Genomic DNA, 19,213 nt, shown 5'->3' on the forward strand with positions numbered 1-19,213 from the left:
CCCATTAAGTTTATATCTTTGTAAGTGAGCTTGATAGAATAGTTAAAATGAAAAATGTTTAAGCACATCACAAAAATAATGCAAAATTTACTGAATACTATCACCATCTTAGGCATTTTACATGCATTTAACCATGATAACATCCTATAAGGTGCAGATGATTAACCTATTTTTAAACTAAGGAAACTAAGGTACAAAATGATTAGGTAACTTTCCCAGGTCTTATGCCCAAGTGGCAGAATCTAGATCTGAACCCAGTCAGTCAGACTCTAAGACTCCTGGTTTTAATCACCACTCTGCACTATCTATATAGCAACTGTTTACATTTCAAACTACTAAACATCCAAGGTCCTTAGTTTACTTTCTTATAAGAAATCCGGTGCAATTAAAAAAAACAACTTTGAGTCACTTTTTTAAAAAGTGAGATAAGTGATTTGACAGAATTTTATTACTTATATTTAAAAAGCAAACTACACTGATCCTGAATCAATTATTAAATTGTTCATTTTAATTCCACAAACACTGACTGCTGCTCCCTATCCACAAGGAACTTCGTGAGGCATTGTTGGAAATATTAATAATTTAGAGATGTTGCCAGAAAGTAAATTCTTTGGCATATCACAGACAAACCTTTGGAAGATAACACCAATCAATCAAAGTTTTAAAATGAGGATTTCGTGGCATCTGTAAATCAGAGGCTATTTGTTGGGGAGGAAATATACTCCTGAATTACTCTAGAATGAAGGCTTTTGTAAGGAAGGGCTATTTTTCATCTCAAGTTTATAGAAAAGTAGAAAATAGTAGTGTTGAATAAAGATCCTGAACCTTAGGGAACAGGGCACTACATCCTGAGATGTTCCCCTCCCACAGAGAATTTCAGAAAACCAAGAGAGGTTACTACGGCAACAACTCACAGCTCTAACTCAGAGCTCTACCAAAGGCTGAGGGCCTACTGGTTATAATCCTTGTTTTACAGTTATATTCAGAATAGTATACTCAGAGACTTATCATTAAGCAATTCCAATTATAAATATTCAGTGCAGTACAATAACACTGTTTTCCTTCCTATAAATTTGGGCCCTGTACATATAATAACTCATTCCTTTTAGTACCTGTAGGGTGTTATAATCTCTTGTGAATGGAACCATCAACTCCCAGAGGGATGAAAAAACCACCAGAGCTGTAAACTCAAGCTTGTAATTTGTGGCCATATGCTCAAACAGCATTGTCAAACCATGGGCCGCCAGGTGCTTGCGCTGGTATTCCTCAGACCCCTCGACAGACACAGGTCGGGTCATGGAAAGAGATACGTCCATTACCACCACTGTAGGCATGATGAAAGCGATCCTGGTAGTCCCAATCCGAATGCAAACACAAAGCTACAGATAGAGAAATGCTGCAGAAAACAGACACAATTAGGTCTTTCATGTCATGGAAAAAATGTGTTTTTTTCATCGTGTGTGTGTGTGTGTGTGTGTGTTAGTCGCTCAGTCATGTCTGACTATTTGCAATTTTGTGGACCTGTGAGGCTCCTCTGTCCATGGAATTCTCCAGGCAATCCCTTCTCCAGGGGATCTTCCCAATACAGGGATCGAACTTGGGTCTCCTGTGTTGCAGGCAGATTCTTTACTTTTCATCATAATTTTAACCAAACTTGCTAGAAATAAGTGAAGGCAAACCCTGTTAAGTTGAGGTAAGGGCAAATCTGCAGGGACGTCAGTGTGAGGGAAGCAAGCAGCTTTGCTGCTCTAGGTCCTCTCTATGAGGACCACTCCCAAGAATCACCCACTAAATGGCCATAAATCAAGGACCATCTTAAGTTATCTCTAGTAAAAATAAAATAAAACAAAATATTAAATTCAAGTAGCCCTTGAGTTGAAAATTTTCAAATGTCATACAACTTAAAATAACAAACATTCCTACATGACCTCTCCAACACTTAATTTACTAAAGAACATTTCTAGAACATTTCTAGTTGTCTTGTGGTGTTTTCTGACAATCAACCGTTTTTGGGGGCACCATCACTATTCTACTCAATACAGCAGTATTTGGGCAAGTGTTTGCTGAATTATCTTGTTGCTTGATGTCCTCATTAAAAAAACTGAATGCAAAATATACAGTGAAAGGGCTAGTAAAGTTATAGTCCAAACTAGACAAAGCTGGAAATCATTAAGCATGACAAAAGCAAACAACTGCCTAAGCAGTACTCATTACAGACACACCAGCAACGGTGTTTTAAATACGAAGGAAAAGAACAAAATTAAAGAATATGTATGACAGGGGGCTTCCCTAGTGGTTCTAGCGTTAAAGGATCCTCCTGCCAATGCAGGGGGCCATGGGTTTGATTCCTGCTCTGGGAAGATGCCACATGCCCATGGGCAACTAAGCCTATGCGCTGCAGCTGCTGAGCCCACTGCAACTAGAGAAAGCCCGAGTACTGCAACGAAGACCTGGGACAGTCAAAAATAAATAAATAAAATAAATAACAGTAAAAAAGGATATGTATGACAGCTGGCATTATCTCATGAAACTGTATGAAAGTCAAAATGGAAAAGACACAGATAAAACAAAAAGCTCTTTAAAATTATGAATTGAGAATCAGTATGAAGAAAACATTTCTGTGCTCAGAAAAAAGTTTAGATATATAGACCTGCTGTTGCTGTCGCTACTCTCTTATTAAGAAAACTAGTCTAGTCACACAGTGAAATATCATATAGTATAAATGACATAAATAGTCATTAGTATAAATAGTATAAATATCATAAATGACACACATCAATATCAGAAATATTTATATAAAGTATCAGCAACTGAGAAAAGCAGGTCATAGGACTATATTTATACACTGATTACAACTTCATAAAAACCATATTGCATATATTCAATTAGAGAAGTCTCAAGATGGACATAAATAAGTTAGAAATTTAATCTTCACTAATTTCTTTCTTGGGACTTCAAAACACTGAGTGTTTTAGTACCGTGTCCAACTGCAAATACGTGATATTCTCAAATTCTATTTGTAAAAAGGCTGTTGGGAATTCAGGACATTAGGGCTCACAGAAACAATGTGATAAAGGGGGGATCAGGGGCTCAGATTAAGTAGGAAAAGCCTTTTTACCACATAATGGCCTAGATACATTTCAAATACAGTAATGACTCATGTATTCAATACCAATAAAGACTAAAAGAGATTACTCCTTCAGACTCAGAATTCCAAAATGTTTAACCATTTTGATAGAAAAAATTAAAATGTGCATCCATAATCTATGCCTCATTAGGTACAGTGTGCTAAACATAATTCATTCTGATTTAGCATCACAACTATAAACATTAATACTGCCCAGCACATTGCTGACTGATGTTTTAATTTATACTGCCATTATTCCAAGTGTGTGCTGCAAAACACTATCCTGGACGGATGCTCCAAGAAAAATGAGTTCAGTTCTTATTAAAGATACTGAGGGCTTCCCTGGTGGCTCAGTGGTAAAGAATCCACCTGCCAAAGTGGGAGACATGGGTGCAAGCTCTGGTCTGGGCAGGTCCCACATAACACGCAGCAACTAAGCCCGTGTGCTACAAATATTGAGCCTGTGCCCTAAAGCCAGGAACCACAACTACTGAAGCCCGTGCATCCCAAAGTCTTGCTCTGCAACGAGAAGCCACCGCAATGAGAAGCCCTGGCACTGCAACAAAGAGGGGCTCCCTCTTGCTGCAACTAGAAAAAGGCCCACACAGTAACAAAGACCTAGCACAGCCAAAAATAAATAAAAAAGACACAGAAACTCTACAGCAAAGAATTCAGTTTAATTTGCTAACTCTGTACTTCCCATTTAACCCTCCTCTGATCATCAGTTAAGGTCCCATGGAACAAGTATTATGTAGAACCAACCCAGAAACATTGCCTTTTACTCAAGGGATCCAGGCTGTTGTGTTTTGATGCCTCCTCTTTATAACTAATTTTTGGACCATCAGTTTGCATTCTAGTTGCCTCTGTAATCATCCTTCTTTTCAATTTTGGGCTTTTGGCGACTATGAGCTAGAAAGCCAGGTAATCCAGCTTGTTAAAACTGTGTCCAAAGTTAACAGGCTCAGAGAGTTTCTTCGAGAGTCAAATGCATGCACTAAGGCTTATTAACTTAGTATTATTTCATCTATTCATCTTTCCAGACCCTTTTTCGACCTCAGCTGTGTTGTTCAAGAAGTGAGGTTCTGTGCAATCCTGGTTCAACTACACTACATTGACCACAAGCTCAACAGGAGCAGGGGCAGTGTGAGTTCTTGCCCATCAGTGTCTCTGAAGAACCTATCACATCAGAACCTCTCTGGTGGTCCAATGGTTAAGATTCCCGGCTTCCACTGCAGGGGACATGGGTTAGATCTCTGGTCAGGGAATTAAGATTCCAAAGGCAGTGTGGCCAAACAAACAAACAACAAATTAAAAAAAAAGGAACAAAAGACTTTCCCACAACTGGCACATAGTATGGATCTGACAAAACTTGATAATTACTAGTGAACTACCTCTCAGCACCAGCTATAAAATTAATTTTTGGCAAAACACATTACAAATTTTAACTCTGCACACCAGAAACACACTTCCTCCTCTCCTCCTTCAAGCAGAGGTATCAGGAACTTCTGTGCGTCTGCCTACACAGAGTTTATCCACCTCCTATGGTATTCCCACTCAAGTATAGAGGCCTTTATGAAAGTTACTGAAAGCTGGGGATGAGCAGTACTGACCTCATCTCTTAGGAGAATGAGAATCAGGGCACACAGATTTAGATCATATATAAGAAAGAATTTCCATCCAGCTCATGAAATCTGCTGTAATACTGGAATGGGTGATCACAGCTTGCAGTCTTGCCTTCTAGGAAGGCACCTCTGGAGCTGGCTCTTTCTTCTGACTGATACGTGTGTGTCCACCCCCAAACACACCTCCTTAACAATAGCAGACTCACAGGAAATTAATTCGGAACTCAGGTTGTTTAAGCACAGAAGTAAAAGATGGAAGTGAATATTCTTGAAGAATGGTTCACTCAAGCAGCCTAGGCCTGATTAAAATGGAAAAAAATCCCCCCACACACAATTCAGCAATTCTGTGAAAACACGTTATTTCTCTCTTGGGTTGAGTCTTACCTTTCACCCCACCCCCATACTTCTGTCATAAGTACTGTTTACAAACGATGCTTAAGACAACTGGTAGTCTTCTTTTCCCAGAACAGTCTACTCTTGAGAAAAGCTCTTAGTCCCTTGATGTGGCCATCTCCATCAGTTACATATTTATAATTCTTAGCAGAAGGAGACAATTAGCTTATTCATAAGGAACTGATTCTTACCGCTCTTAAGGCGAGATTCCACTCGAATTTCTAGGGATCCACTAACCTACTCGTAAGTTTCTCTGTTGGCCTGGCATCCCTTGCCCGGTTGAGTTCCCTCCACCCTTCTCAGTTACAACTTCACCTCTCAAGTGACAACCTGGAAATACAGAACTCCTGCATTTGGATCGCGTCTGTTTGGAGTTGTGTTTTTACCTTAAAAATCACTCAAAAATGTTTGAGATCTAGAAGTCTCTCCTATGAGAAGAGGAGGCGAAGGGGGCCTGGGCAGGGGCCCGCAATGGTGTGCTTGTGCGGAATTCCGGCGCCGCAGAACGAAGAAAAGCGCAGAACTGGCACCCAGGCAGCGGAAAAGCCGGGCGTTAGCCTCGCGCTGTTCCCCGCCGCGGACCCCTTCTCCTGCAGCTCTAACAAGTAACCAGAAGCAGCCTAAGGTCTCCGGGCTCCTCCATTCACGCCGCGCCCATCACCGACACAGTCCGTCCGCAAAAACTTTCCGCCCGCGCGCAGCAGCCGGAACTACAGGGCCGCGCGACGAAAAGGAACTCAGCGCCCGGGATGCGCGAGGCGCTTGGGGCGGGGCCTTAAGGACTTTGTGGGCGGGGCGCTACGTCAGCGAGAAGCTGCCCGGCATGTCTTGCTCAGTGCCCCTCATCGCAAAGATTTTGCGACGGCCGCCACCGACCCCTCTCCCCACACGACCTCGACTTCGCCGGGCCCTGGGCTGTGACCGCCTCTTCTCTCTTTCCCCGTTCTCGGGCTCTTCCTTTTTTGTTTCTGGCCTCCTGCCCTCCTGCCTCTCGTTGACGCATGGGCCTCAATTATCTGGGTAACCCCGTGACCTATTCACAGTCTCTCTCCTCACTCAGCTGGGCCCGTTGGTGCACCAGCTTGACCCTCACTGGTATCTGCCCCTCTTCCCCGTCCCTCTTCAGACCCCTCACTCATATCCTCTGAACCAGCTGACAGACCCCTCTTCCTACTCTTTTTGAAGTAATTCCTGCTTGAGTAGTGCCCATACTAAGCATACTGTGTGTTTTTCGTAGCTGACGTGAGCCAACTTCCACATCAAGACTTTCCCTCTTGGTCTCCTCAGCCCGGATGCTCACTTTGTCCCTCGCACAGAGTCGGACACGACTGAAGTGACTTAGCAGCAGCAGCAACCTTTGAGGGAGGCAGGGAGAGGCTTCAGTCAGTTCCCTTGCCCTGGCCAAGGTCACTGCTGAGGATTTGCACTTAGGTTTTTCTGTGAGGCATCATGGGTCCTTGCCTACCTCACCTCTGGCCACCGGGTGTTCCCATAGCAGCCTATGCTTCAGCGAGGTCTTTGAGGGGACAAGAAGAGGCTTTCTTTCTAATCTCTTGGGAGCCAGGAAATGTCAGCTAGAGATAGGCCTGAATGAATGCCAGCAGGCCCCTGGCTAGTTATGGTTCAAAGAACAATTCTGTACCACATAGGTTACAAGTGGGAAGAGAAAGGCATCCAGAAGGCTTTAGGCCTTTGCTTCCTTTTCTTCTGCTCTTCCCTGATGGGGTTTGGTAGGGGGGTGGGTCAAGGAGGGAGGATATTTTGAACTGAAGAACTGAGTCTGACTAGTCACAGTTCGTTCTGTGGGAGAGTGGGGGCTCCAGTTGCTGTAGTTCTTTCCTATCTCCTGCTTATATCAGAGGAGGCAGAGGACGGCACATCAGTCCATGGGAATGTCCCTGGCAGCATCAAGGACCAGGGACAGAGAGATTGCCTTATTTGCGTCAGAACTCCTCTTCCAGCTTGGCTGGTCCCACCATCTCAAGACTCCTGTGCTTGAGCAGGCGCTGGAATCTAGGTAAGTAAGGCTGCATCCTGATTACTTTGTTATAATTTAAAATTCTTTCCCTAGTTGGAGGGATGTGGCCAAGAACGTGTGGGTAAGGGAGTTGCTGAGTTACCCCTAATGTGTGACGACAGCCCTGTGCTCAGTTCCATGGACTGATGCGTTACCTTACCCAGTACCAAAGATTGAATTTATTAGTTTGCTGATGGGTAATCACATCTTCTGAATACAGGCTTTCAGGAAACCTGGGAAGCAAAAGGACAGTTGATTAAAATTGATGATGAAAGGTAGAACTACCAAGAGGACCATATCACTTGAGGCAACTGGTAAGTGCTTTTGTTTTTGTTTTTTAATTCTTAGTAGAATTCCATTAAACATCAAAAGGTTGTTCAGTGAATATAAAATCAGAGAACGTTAGCACAAAGAGTTAGAAGGTCTTAAAGGATATGTCTTTCAAGTCAGAACAGGCTAATGAATTTCTTTTTCCCACTCAAGAGACCTTTAGCATTTGCATGTATCCTCACATACATTAAAGGAAATCAATAAACAACTTCTTTTTGCATAATCTATCATCCCCTTTATTTTTTCCTGCTTTGAAACAGTGGACCACTGTCACAGAGGCTTTGAAAGGCAGAGTGATTTGGTCTCCAGTCTGGCAGAGTAAAGGTTAGTGACAGAAATAACATGCTTCTCACAGAAGCCAGGTATTGGGGCTCAAGGGAGGTTCAGGTACCCATCCAATCTCCTACAGCACATGTTGAAATGTAGATTCTAAGTCCATGCTGACTGAATTGAAATTTCATGGATTGGTACCTAAAATGTTCACTGTTAAGTTCCCAATATGATTTTTCACCTACAGAGAGGAAAGGTAAGGAGTGAGTGAGGACAAGAGGAAGAGAGAAAGTGAGGGCAAGGCAGTGAGTCCACATTCGTTTTCTGTCCTTCCCTCTCTTTCCATCTCCTATACTGTCCTTTGCCCTATGTCTTCCTTCCTGCCTCCTCTAGTCTAGATCTTGTTCAATTACAAATCATACTTCTAAGCTCCAGGCTATCTGCTTTCCCTCATCATCCCACCCTATTCCTCTATTTTCACCAAAGTAGAAGTCCAAAGAAATTGTAGATATGTCCCATTTGTCTTAATAATACTGAAGATTTTCAAACATATACAAAGATGGGGAATAGCATAATAAACTTCCACATTCCCTTCACCCTGTTTCTAATATCAGCTCAATTCTCAGTCCTCTTTCATTTATACCCTGCCCACTTCTCTCCAACATTTTGTTTTGATGCAGATCACAGATTGCTTAACATCTTGTCCATAAATATTTCATTATGTATCTCTAAAAGAGAAGGATTTTTTTAATGAGTAAACTTTAATTTTAGAGCACTTTTAGGTTCACAGCAAAATGGAGTGGAAAGAACAGAGAGTTCTCATATCCTCTGTCTAGCACACACAGCCTCCACCACTGTCAACGTCCCAACACCAGAATGATACGTTTGTTATACTCTATGAACCTACCATTTCTGTCCTTTATCGAACTCATCTTCACATGAAATGTTCCCTTGGTATCTCTAATTTTCTTTTCTTTTAATTTTTTTAATTTTTCTAATTTTCTTGAAGAGATCTCTAGTCTTTCCCTTTCTGTTGTTTTCCTCTATTTCTTTGCATTGGTTGCTGAGGAAGAGTTTCTTATCTCTCCTTGCTATTCTTTGGAACTCTGCATTCAAATGGGAATATCATTCCTTTTCTCCTTTGCTTTTTGCTTCTCTTCTTTTCACAGCTATTTGTAAGGCCTCCTCAGACAACCATTTTGCCTTTTTACATTTCTTTTCCACGGGGATGGTCTTGATCCCTGTCTCCTGTACAATGTCACGAACCTCCGTCCATAGTTCATCAGTCACTCTGTCTATCAGATCTAGTCCCTTAAATCTATTTCTCACTTCCACTGTATAGTCATAAGGGACTTGATTTAGGTCATACCTGAATGGTCTAGTGGTTTTCCCTACTTTCTTCAATTTAAGTCTGAATTTTGCAATAAGGAATTCATGATCTGAGCCACAATCAGCACCTGGTCTTGTTTTTGCTGACTGTATAGAGCTTCTCCATCTTTGGATGCAAAGAATATAATCAATCTGATTTCGGTGTTGACTATCTGGTGATGTCCATGTGTAGAGTCTTCTCTTGTGTTGTTGGAAGAGGGTGTTTGCTATGACTAGTGTGTTCTCTTGGCAAAACTCTATTAGCATTTGCCCTGCTACATTCTGTACTCCAAGGCCAAATTTGCCAAATTTACTCCAGGTGTCTCTTGACTTCCTACTTTTGCATTCCAGTTCTCTATAATGAAAAGGACATCTTTTTTGGGTATTAGTTCTGAAAGGTCTTGTAGGTCTTCATATAACTGTTCAACTTCAGCTTCTTCCGTGCTACTGGTTGGATCATAGGCTTGGATTACTGTGATATTGAATGGTTTGCCTTGGAAACGAACAGAGATCTTTCTGTCATTTTTGAGATTGCATCCAAGTACTGCATTTCAGACTCTTTTGTTCACCATGATGGCTACTCCATTTCTTCTAAGGGATTCCTGCCCACAGTAGTAGATATAATAGTCATCTGAGTTAAATTCACCCATTCCAGTCCATTTTATTTTGCTGATTCCTAGAATGTCGACATTCACTCTTGCCATCTACTATTTGACCACTTCCAATTTGCCTTGATTCATGGACCTAACATTCCAGGTTCCTATGCAATATTGCTCTTTACAGCATCAGACCTTGCTTCTATCACCAGTCACATCCACAACTGGGTTTTGTTTTTGCTTTGGCTCCATCGTTTCTTTCTTTCTGGAGTTATTTCTCCACTGATCTCCAATAGCATATTGGGCACTTACCGACCTGGGGAGTTCCTCTTTCATTATCCTATCATTTTGCCTTTTCATACTGTTCATAGGATTCTCAAGGCAAGAATACTGAAGTGGTTTGCCATTCCTGCCTCCAGTAGACCACATTCTGTCAGACCTCTCTACCATGACCCGACCATCTTGGGTGGCCCCATACGGCATGACTTAGTTTCATTGAGTTAAACAAGACTGTGGTCCATGCGATCAGATTGACTGGTTTTCTGTGATTATGGTTTCAGTGTGTCTGCCCTCTGATACCCTCTCACAACACCTACCGTCTTACTTGGGTTTCTCTTACTTTGGACATGGGGTATCTCTTTACGGCTGCTCCAGCAAAGCGCAGCCGCTGCTTCTTACCTTGGATGAGGGTTATCTCCTCACAGCCACCCCTCCTGACCTTGAACGTGGAGTAGCTCCTCTCGTCCCTCCTGCGCCCAGTGCATCTGCTCCTTGGACGTGGGGTAGCTCCTCTCGGGCCGCCACCCCTGGCCTTGGGCGTGGGGTAGCTCCTTTCTAGGACTATACAAAAGAGATCTTCATGACCCAGATAATGACGATGGTGTGATCACTCACCTAGAGTCAGACATCCTGGAATGTAAAGCCAGGTGGGTCTTAGAAAGCATCACTACGAACAAAGCTAGTCAAAGTGATGGAATTCCAGTTGAGCTATTTCAAATCCTGAAAGATGATGCTGTGAAAGTGCTGTACTCAATATGCCAGCAAATTTGGAAAACTCAGCAGTGGCCACAGGACTGGAAAAGGTCAGTTTTCATTCTAATCCCAAAGAAAGGCAATCCCAAAGAATGCTCAAACTACCGCACAATTGCACTCATCTCACACGCTAGTAAAGTAATGCTCAAAATTCTCCAAGCCAGCCTTCAGCAATAGGTGAACCGTGCACTTCTGGATGTTCCAGCTGGCTTTAGAAAAGGCAGAGGAACCAGAGATCAAATTGCCAACATTTGCTGGATCATTGAAAAAGCAAGAGAGTTCCAGAAAAACATCTATTTCTGCTTTATTGACTATGCCAAAGCCTTTGACTGTGTGGATCACAATAAACTGTGGAAAATTCTGAAAGAGATGGGAATACCAGACTACTTGACCCACCTCTTGAGAAGCCTATAATGCAGTTCAGGAAGCAACAGTTAGAACTGGACATGGAACAACAGACTGGTTCCAGTAAGGAAAAGGAGTACATCAAGGCTGTATATTGTCACCTTGCTTATTTAACTTATATGCAGAGTACATCATGAGAAACGCTGGTCTGGAAGAAGCACAAGATGGAATCAAGATTGCCGGGAGAAATACTAGTAACCTCAGATAACGCAGATGACACCACCCTTATGGCAGAAAGTGAAGAGGAACTAAAAAGCCTCTTGATGAAAGTGAAAGAGGAGAGTGAAAAAGTTGGCTTAAAGCTCAACATTCAGAAAACTAAGATCATGACATCTGGTCCCATCACTTCTTGGGAAATAGATGGGGAAACAGTGGAAGCAGTGTCAGACTTTATTTTTTGGGGCTCCAAAATCACTGCAGATGGTGATTGCAGCCATGAAATTAAAACATGCTTACTCCTTGGAAGGAAAGTTATGACCAACATAGATAGCATATTAAAAAGCAGAGACATTACTTTGCCAACAAAGGTCTGTCTAGTCAAGGTTACGGTTTTTCCAGTGGTCGTATATGGATGTGAGAGTTGGACTGTGAAGAAAGCTGAGTGCCGAAAAATTGATGCTTTTGAACTATGGTGTTGGCGAAGACTCTTGAGAGTCCCTTGGACTGCAAGGAAATCCAACCAGTCCATCCTAAAGGAGATCAGTCCTGGGTGTTCATTGGAAGGACTAATGCTGAGGCTGAAACTCTAATACTTTGGTCACCTCATGCGAAGAGCTGACTCATTGGAAAAGACCCTGATGCTGGAAGGGATTGGGGGCAGGAGGAGAAGGGGACGACAGAGGATGAGATGGCTGGATGGCATCACTGACTCGATGGACATGAGTTTGAGTAAACTCTGTGAGTTTGTGATGGACAGGGAGGCCTGGCATGCTGCAATTCATGGGGTCACAAGGAGTCGGACACGACTGAACGAGTGAACTGAACTGAACTGATGAGCCTACACTGACACAGCATTATTACCCAAAGTCCATAGTTTATTATAGGGTTTACTCTTGGTGCTGTACATTCTATGGTTTTTGACAAATGTATGGTGACATGTATCTAGCATTGTAGTGTACAGAATAGTTTCACCGCTCTAAAAATCCTGTCTGCTCTTTTTATCCCTCCCTCTTCCATGACTTCCAGGAACCACTGATCCTTTTACTGTCTTCATGGTTTTGCTTTTCCAGAATGTCATATAGTTGGAATCATACAGTTAGTATTCCTTTCAGTTTGGCTTCTTTTGCTTGGTAATATGCATTTATAGTTCTTTCATGTCTGTTCATGTCTTGATAGCTCATTTCTTTTTTGTGCTATATGTTCATAATATTCCATTGTTTGGGTAAACCACAGTTTACTGAAGAATATCTTGGTTGCTTCCAAGTTTTGGCAATGATCAGTAAAGCTACTATAAACATCCTTGTGCATGTTTTTTTGTGGGCAGAAGTTTTTCAACTCAAGTAAATAAATATCATGGAGAGAGATTGCTGGCTGGTATGATAAACATATGTTTAGTTTTGTAAGAAACTGCCAAACTGTCCTTTGAAGTGATTGTACTATTGTATATTTCCAGCAGCATTGGTGGTTTTACTGTTATATATTCCTGTTACTCTACCTTCTCACCAGCATTTGTTGTTGTCAGTGTTCTGGATTTTGACTATAGTAATAGGTAAATAGCGGTATATCATTGTTGTTTTAATTTGCAGTTCCCTAGTGACATATGATGTTGACCATCTTGTCATGTGCTTACTTGCCATCTATATATCTAATTTGGTAAAGTGTCTGTTCAGGTGTTTTGCCCATTTTTTAATCAGATCATTTGCTTTCTTCTTGTTAAGTTTTAAGTGTTGTTTGTGTATTTTGGATGTGTGTGTATGTGTTTGTGTGTGTGCTTAGTCGCTCAGTTGTGTCCAACTCTTTATGACCCCATGGACTGTAGGATTCTCCAGAAGAATACTGGAGTGGGTTGCTGTGCCCTCCCCCAGGGGATCTTTCCAACCCAGGGATCGAACCCAAGTCTTCTGCATTGCAGGTAGATTCTTTACCATCTGAGCCACCAGGGAAGCCCTTATTTTGGATAATGGTCTGTTATCAGATATATATTTTGCAAATATTTTCTCCCAATCTGACTTGTCTTCTCATTCTCTTGAAAGGGAGAGACTGAAGTCCATAACAATTACAGTACCATTATCACATTTAAAATAAGTAGCAGTAAACCCCTATTTTCATCAAATACCTAGTCAACTTTCAAATATCCAGTTGACTCATAAATATCGTAAGTTTTACTTTTTTACACTTTGGTTGTTTGAATTAGGATCCAAGTAACATCCAGACATTGCAATCTCTTGATATATGTCTAAAGTTTCTTAATCTGTAGGTTTATTCCTACATATCTTTCTTCCTTTGCAGTATATTTAGTGAAGAAACTCTGATCTCCCTCTCAGTCCTCTTTCAGTCTTTTCCACAGCATTTGAGAAAACTGCAAAGCTTTCTCAGTCTAAAATAATGGACTCATTGAAAAAGCAAACAATTTTTTACAATTGCAGTTTCAATTAACTTCATCTCTGCTCTGTAAATAGGGATGAATCTTATCCACAATTGGATCCCCAGGGTCTGGAATGTGACACTCAATATATATTTGTGGAAAGAAGATACGAGGAGGGAAGAGAGGTTGTTAGGAAAAAGGTCAAAGAGAAAAAACAGAAAATTTGGTGGGTACTACAATTGTCTGAGAAAGTAGAACTGAACATTTTAATTTAGAACACCCTCTCCTTTGAAAAATGATATAAAGTCTAAATTTTTAAAGACTTCTCATAATATAGGCCTACATCTTCCTTTCCAGGCTCTCCCTTTTAAAACTTTGGTAATATCTTTCACTGAAAAAGCAGATAAAGCAAAACAAAACTATTTTTTCAGTCAGTTCTGTTCAGTCACTCAGTCATGTCTGACTCATTGTGACTGCATGGACTGACACATGCCAGGCTTCCCTGTCCATCACCAACTCCTAGAGCTTGCTCAAACTCATGTGCATCAAGTCAGTGATGCCATCCAACCATCTCATCCTCTGACATCCCTTTCTCCTCCTGCCTTCAGTCTTTCCCAGCATCAGGGTCTTTTCCAATGAGTCCGTTCTTCGCATCAGATGGCCAAAGTATTGCAGTTCAGCTTCAGCATCAGTCCTTCCAATGAATATTCAGAACTGATTTCCTTTAGGATGAACTAGTTTGATCTCCTTGCAGTTCAAGGGACTCTCAAGAGTCTTCGCCAACACCACAGTTCAAAAGTATCAATTCTTCTGCACTCAGTTTTCTTTATGGTCCAACAGTCACATCCATACATGACTGTTGGAATAACCATAGCTTTGATTAGACAGACCTTTGTTGGCAAAGTAATGTCTCTGTTTTTCAATATGCTGTCTAGGTTGGTCATAACTTTGCTTCCAAGGAGCAAGTGTCTTTTAATTTCATGGCTGCAGTCACCATCTGCAGTGTTTATGCAGTCCAAAAAAATAAAGTCTCTCACTGTTTCCAATGTTTCCCCATCTATTTGCCATGAAGTGATGGGACTGGATGCCATGATCTTTGTTTTTTGAATGTTGAGTTTTAAGACAACCGTTTCACTCTCCTCTTTCACTTTCATCAAAAGACTCTTTAGTTCTTCTTCGCTTTCTGCTGTAAGGGTGGTGTCATCTGCGTATCTGAGGTTATTGATATTTCTCCCAGCAGTCTGGATTCCAGTTTGTGCTTCATCTACCCCAGCATTTCACATGATGTACTCTGCATATAGGTTAAATAAGCAGGGTGACAACACACAGCCTTCACATATTCCTTTCCCAGTTTGGAACCAGTCTGTTGTTCCATGTTCGGTTCTAACTGTTGCTTCTTGACCTGCATACAGGTTTCTCAGGAGGCAGGTAAGGTGGTCTCATATTACCATCTCTTAAGAATTTTCCACAGTTTGTTGTGATCCACACAGTCAAAGGCTATGGAGTAGTCAATAAAGCAGAAGTAGATGTTTTTCTGTAACTCTCTTGCATTTTCTATGACCCAACAGATGTTGGCAATTTGATCTCTAGTTCTTCTGCCTTTTCTAAATCCAGCTTGAACATCTGGAAGTTCTTGGTTCAGTTCATGTTCTATTGAAGACTGGCTTGGAGAATTTTGAGCATTTGCTAGCGTGTGAGATGAGTGCAATTGTGCGGTAGTTTGAACATTCTTTGGCATTGCCTTTCTTTGGGATTGGAATGAAAACTGACCTTTTCCAGTCCTGTGGCCACTGCTGAATTTTCCAAATTGCTGGCATGTTGTGTGCAGCACTTTAACATCATCTTTTAGGATTTGAAATAGTTCAACTGGAATTCCATCACTTTGACTAGCTTTATTTGTAGTGATGCTTCCTAAGGCACACTTGACTTCACATTCCAGGATGTCTGGCGCAAGGTGAGTGATCACACCACTGTGGTTATCTGGGTCATGAAGATCTTTTTTGTATAGTTCTTATGTGTAATTCTTGCCACCTCTACTTAATATTTTCTGCTTCTGTTAGGTCCAGACCGTTTCTGTCCTTTATTGTGCCTGCTTTTAGAAAGTTATAAAAGAGACTTCCCTGGGGGGTGGTCCAGTGGTTAAGAATCTGCCATGCAATGCAGAGGATACAGGTTTGATCCCTGGCCAGGGAACTAAGGTGCCGTATGCCGCAGAGCTGCTGAGCCTGTGCGCCCCAACTAGAGTCCACATGCGACGCAGAAGGTCCCATATGATGCAACTGAGACCCAAGGCAGCCAATAAATAAATAAATAATAATTAAAAGTTATAGAATTAATTCATTTATATGGGAAAAATTCAAATAGTTTCAAAACACATGAAGTGAAAATTTAGTGTTTCCTTTCCTAGAAGTAACCATTTATATCTCCTTGCCTTAAGTATGATTCCAATAGCTGGGTTTGAGAGATATAGTACAAGGTTTTTTTGTTTGGTTGGTTTTGTTCATTCTATATTTGCTAGTGACAAAAGTACATCCATTCTTATATAATCTTTGCAGAAGTATTTCTACATAAATATATTATGATTGGACTTACTATGGGCAGGGCATTTACTGTGCTAAGAATATTTAGTCAACAAACAGTTCTTGAGCTCCTACTTTGTGCAGGCACTAGGCAGACAGCCATGAACTGGTCACGCAGAGTCCTGTACCTCACGAAGCTGACATTCTAGGTGTCATTCCTTTTAGTTTTATGTCTATTTATTGACTATGTGAATCACAACAAACTGTGGAAAATTCTGAAAGAGATGGGAATATGAGACCATCTTATCTGCCTCTTAAGAAATCCTGTATGCAGGTCAAGAAGCAACAGTTAGAACCGAACATGGAACAACAGACTGGTTTCAAATTGGGAAAGGAGTATGTGAAGGCTGTGTGTTGTCACCCTGCTTATTTAACTTATATGCAGAGTACATTGTGCAAAATGTTAGGGTGGATGAAGCACAAGCTGGAATCAAGACTGCTGGGAGAAATATCAATAACCTCAGATATGCAGATGACACCACCCTTACGGCAGAAAGCGAAGAGGAACTAAAGAGCCTCTTGATGAAAGTGAAAAAGGAGAGTGAGATGGCTGTCTTAAAACTCAACATCCAAAAAACAAAGATCATGGCCTCCAGTCCCATCACTTCATGGCAAATAGATGGGGAAACATTGGAAACAGTGAGAGACTTTATTTTCTTGGACTGCACAAACACTGCAGATGGTGACTGCAGCCATGAAATTAAAAAACACACACTCCTTGGAACAAACCCTATAACCAGCCTAGACAGTATTAAAAAGCACATCACTCTGCTGACAAAGGTCCGTCCAGTCAAAGCTATAATTTTTCCAGTAGTCATATATGGATGTGAGAATTGGACCATAAAGAAGGCTGAGTGCAGAAGAATTGATACTTTTGAACTGTGGTGTTGGAGAAGACTCTTGAGAGTCCCTTGAACTGCAAGGAGATCAAACCAGTCCATCCTAAAGGAAATCAGTTCTGAGTATTCATTGGAAGGACTGATGCTGAAGCTGAACTGCAATACTTTGGCCATCTGATGCAAAGAACGGACTCATTGGAAAAGACCCTGATGCTGGGAAAGACTGAAGGCAGGAGGAGAAAGGGATGTCAGAGGATGAGATGGTTGGATGGCATCACTGACTTGATGGACATGAGTTTGAGTAAGCTCTGGGAGTTGGTGATGGACAGGGAAGCCTGGCATGCAGCAGTCCATGGGGTCGCAAAGAGTCGGATATGACTGAGTGACTGAATTGAACTGATTTCTTTTATCTGCTATATAATTGACTACTGGAAAGATGAGAAATCCTTTATGTAGCCAGTAATTCATCACTGTTTAGGTCGATTTCAGGTTTTGCTCTTCAAGCAATGCTGGCAGACTATCATTCGAGCTTTTCCTTTGACTGAGATGGAAAGCCACTGGAATGTTTGGAGTGTGGAGAGACTTGATCTGACTTACAGTTTAACAGGGTCACTTGTTGTGCTATATCAGATTTACCCGCTATCACCAGTGTCTTCACCAGTATTGGATATTATGTATTTTTTAGTCTTTTTCAGTTGATAAGCAGAAAACAAACAAACCCTCTCTATTGCTTCAGTTGACATTCCTTTGTAAAATCAGATTTGACAGGGTGAGTTTTACTCAGTGGGCTGTTTCACACTTATTTAGAGAGGAGTTGTTAATTGTACTGATACTGTGTGGGTTCCTGAGTGACCACACCGAAGCCCTCTGATAAGGCCTGTTTGACCTCTCCTCTAGACCCCAGGCCCTTCTGGATAGGTACCAGACTGTGAAGCTAAAATTCTGTCTCTGAAGTGATACCACCCTGAAATGCCACCCCCTGTTGCAGGTATGGCTCCATTCACTGCTTGGAGAGATGAAGTGTCATTGGATGTTTGGGGGCTTATTTTGCTCATTTTCACCAGTGACAATTGCATAGTCAGTTAAAAAATTCTATAAATGATAAAACAAAGAATTAATACAATATAAACAAAAGGTCTTGGACAGTAACACTGTTCAATATCTGATGAATCCAAGTGCTTCCCCAAAGTTCTCACTGTACCTCTTACAGCAGCCCCATGAGGGAGTTTGTCTTTCTTGGTTTTATAAATGAGGAACCTGAGTATAAGAGACCTTCAGAGACTTGCTCCTGATCAGGCTTGTTACTTTATTAGAGGTTGCAAAGTAGTAGTAGGTCAAATCAGCCCTTTGCCTCATTTTGTTTGTCTTTAATATTTTTTAAATTGTTTTATATTGGAATGCTTATTAATGGGTCATTCATTCTCTGTCCAGATACAGCTCTTGTTAATCTCCACTGATTTTGAATAGAGCTGATTTAGCTTAATTTTATCCACGCAGGCCCTGAAGGCATTTGATTTTTGCAACCCCTGCCAAATCTTGTCTGCTCTCCACTGTGTAACTGTAGGGTCGATATCAACTCCTGAGGTAGGCCCAGAAGTAAACAAGCCTCAGCCACAAACTCCCTATGTCAGGTGCAAAGCCTAATTCCTTCTCCCTCCTGTTCTAATCGAACCATGCATGAAAAAGGCCTTGAGCTGCAGCGGAGGGAGAGGAAAGGGCTACTTGCCATCCTGCGCAGCCCCTGATGTTATAGTGAAGGTCAGAGCTAGATTTACCTCACCTGTCCTGCCACCTTGTTCCAGGGAGAGGATAAAGTGTGTGTGTATGCTCAATTGCTAAGTTGTGTCTGACTCTGTGGTTGTGTGGACTGTAGCCTGCCAGACTCCTTTGTCTATGGGATTTCCCAGGCAGGAATACTGGAGTGGGTTGCCATATGCTTCTCCAGGGGATCTTTCCAACCCAGGGATTGAACCCTCATCTCTGATGTCTCCTACACTGCAGGCGGTCTTTAACACTGAACCAGCTGGGAAGCCCCCAAATAAGGCAGGTTTGTAGAAAAAGTACATTAGCTTCCTCTCTTTAGTGGTGCTGGTCTTTCTCTAGCAGTTTGA

The 19,213-nt window shown here is 41.7% G+C and overlaps 2 protein-coding genes across 8 annotated transcripts in view; one reads left to right on the forward strand and one right to left on the reverse strand.

Moving 5' to 3' along the window:
• INTS14 (integrator complex subunit 14) overlaps window positions 1-5,836 on the reverse strand; it is a 32,174-nt gene extending 26,338 nt beyond the window's left edge. Inside the window, exons 1-2 of one of the 2 annotated variants that reach the window (XM_065940408.1) lie at window positions 5,529-5,836; window positions 1,113-1,396 (exon numbers count right to left, since the gene is read on the reverse strand). In XM_065940408.1, the coding sequence (XP_065796480.1) occupies window positions 1,113-1,334 (222 nt within the window). In that variant the 5' untranslated portion in view covers window positions 1,335-1,396; window positions 5,529-5,836. The other variant, XM_065940409.1, reaches the window with a different exon arrangement.
• Window positions 5,837-6,924: 1,088 nt separating this feature from the next.
• SLC24A1 (solute carrier family 24 member 1) overlaps window positions 6,925-19,213 on the forward strand; it is a 76,385-nt gene continuing 64,096 nt past the window's right edge. For 5 of the 6 annotated variants that reach the window (XM_065941611.1, XM_065941608.1, XM_065941606.1 and 2 more), the window contains exons 1-2: window positions 6,925-7,159; window positions 7,380-7,473. The gene's annotated coding sequence lies outside the window, so the exon portion shown is untranslated. Of the gene's footprint in view, window positions 7,160-7,379; window positions 7,474-12,345; window positions 12,415-19,213 lie in introns of all 6 variants that reach the window. The other variant, XM_065941607.1, reaches the window with a different exon arrangement.

This window comes from Muntiacus reevesi, chromosome 7 (genome assembly GCF_963930625.1).
Source record: "Muntiacus reevesi chromosome 7, mMunRee1.1, whole genome shotgun sequence".
NCBI lineage: Eukaryota > Metazoa > Chordata > Mammalia > Artiodactyla > Cervidae > Muntiacus > Muntiacus reevesi.